The sequence below is a fragment of the Emiliania huxleyi genome (assembly GCF_000372725.1).
Source record: "Emiliania huxleyi CCMP1516 unplaced genomic scaffold EMIHUscaffold_399, whole genome shotgun sequence".
Classification (NCBI taxonomy): domain Eukaryota; phylum Haptophyta; order Isochrysidales; family Noelaerhabdaceae; genus Emiliania; species Emiliania huxleyi.
Genome location: NW_005198972.1, coordinates 16,827 through 18,248, shown reverse-complemented (window position 1 = coordinate 18,248; position 1,422 = coordinate 16,827). Strand labels below are relative to the sequence as shown.

The 1,422-nt window shown below is 61.7% G+C and overlaps 2 protein-coding genes across 2 annotated transcripts in view; one reads left to right on the top strand and one right to left on the bottom strand.

Annotated features, from left to right (window-relative positions):
* EMIHUDRAFT_419362 (hypothetical protein) overlaps window positions 1-508 on the top strand; it is a 2,300-nt gene extending 1,792 nt beyond the window's left edge. Inside the window, exons 4-5 of the mRNA XM_005770896.1 lie at window positions 1-48; window positions 266-508. Coding sequence (XP_005770953.1) covers window positions 1-48; window positions 266-349 — 132 coding nt within the window. The 3' untranslated portion in view covers window positions 350-508. The remainder of the gene's footprint in view (window positions 49-265) is intronic.
* Window positions 509-1,226: 718 nt separating this feature from the next.
* The window catches only part of EMIHUDRAFT_458924 (hypothetical protein), a gene marked incomplete at its 3' end in the record, with an annotated part of 2,096 nt that continues 1,900 nt past the window's right edge, over window positions 1,227-1,422 (bottom strand). The window contains exon 4 of the mRNA XM_005770895.1: window positions 1,227-1,394. Within this exon, the coding sequence (XP_005770952.1) occupies window positions 1,227-1,394 (168 nt within the window). The remainder of the gene's footprint in view (window positions 1,395-1,422) is intronic.

Here is a 1,422-nt window from a genome sequence, read left to right as displayed (position 1 = left end):
GGCCGCCTCGCGATGATCGCCGTGCTCGGCGAGCTCATGGCGCAGAAGGTGCCTGTCGCACACAGACATGCGCAGACACGCGCACACGCACGCAGACACGCACGCAGACACACACGCACAACGCACGCACGCACACTGCTCACCCGTGTGCAAGGGCCTTGCTCTTTCCATACCGTGGGCCCCTACCTAGGAGACACGGAGATGCGAAGTGGCCCCCTTTTTCCCCACGCGGCTGTTCGACGACGTTTATCCCGACACTTCATAGGTGTCCGGCATGGGCACCTACGAGCAGCTCGGCCTTATCGTCAAGGACGGCGCCGCCCTCGCGGGCGTTGAGCTGCCTTTCTAGAGCTGTACGTGTTCTCTCTCTCGCTGCTGCGCCAAATCTAGCATGGTCTCTGATCGAGTGGTCTGCCCCCGCCTGCCCCCAGCGCGGCGCAGCGCGCGCCGAGCTTCGTGTAAGCCCCTGTCCCTCTATCTTCTTTCGTGAAAACAATTAAGGGATGGGGGGACGGCCAGGCCGAAGAGCTGGGAAGATTCTGTCTCAATCGTGTTGTGCGACCCGCAGTGCCCCTTCGTTCTCGTTCCTGACGTTCATGTTCGATGTTGACGTTGTAAATCGTCTCTCTCATTATGCGTTCACGGATCACGCTTCACGGCGGTCGGCGCGGCGATGGTTGTGCCCTTTGCCGAAGGGCTGTGCATCTTCACCTTTCGCGTGTTTTTCTCTCGCGTTCAGAGGGACAACACGCTTTCTCGCCGGTGGAACGGGATCGGACAGGGACACCTGTCACAGCTCACACCTCTCTGTGCTCTGTCTGTATGCTAATAAATAAAGAAAACGGTCAAACTCTGAGACGAGATGGGATTTAGGGACGTGTGTCCCCCTGTCTGTATGCTGTGCGTTTTAAGCTGTGTGTTTTGTATGTGTATCCTCTGACGATGCGGCATGCCGCGAGGGCGTGCGCGCGAGTTGGAGCTTTGAGGCCAGTTGCGCGCGCTGGCGCCGTGGGCGTGGCGAGGACGGCGCAGCGGTCCACACACCGCGCGCAGGCGGCCGGCCGGCCCCGGCCGCCGCAGGGCGCGCCACGGCCAGGCCGCAGCGCCGCAGCAGGCCCCTCTAACTAACTACCAAGAGACCCGAGCGGCACAAACACCACCCAATACACACTGACGTAGACGCTAGAGCGATGCAGATTGACCTCCGGGTGTATATAGGTCTACCCCTACTTGAGCACGCGGTCGAGTGCCTCAAACGCCTTGCGGTACGCCTGCAGCTCGAGCAACATGTCGCCCGAGAGCTTGCTGCGACAGATGGCGTCGTTCTGCTCGCGGTAGGCCGCCTTGGCCGCCTTGCGGAATTGGATCGCGTCGTGCGCGTCGGCGTGCGCTGGCTTGCTGCGCGCCACGCGCTTGCTGGAC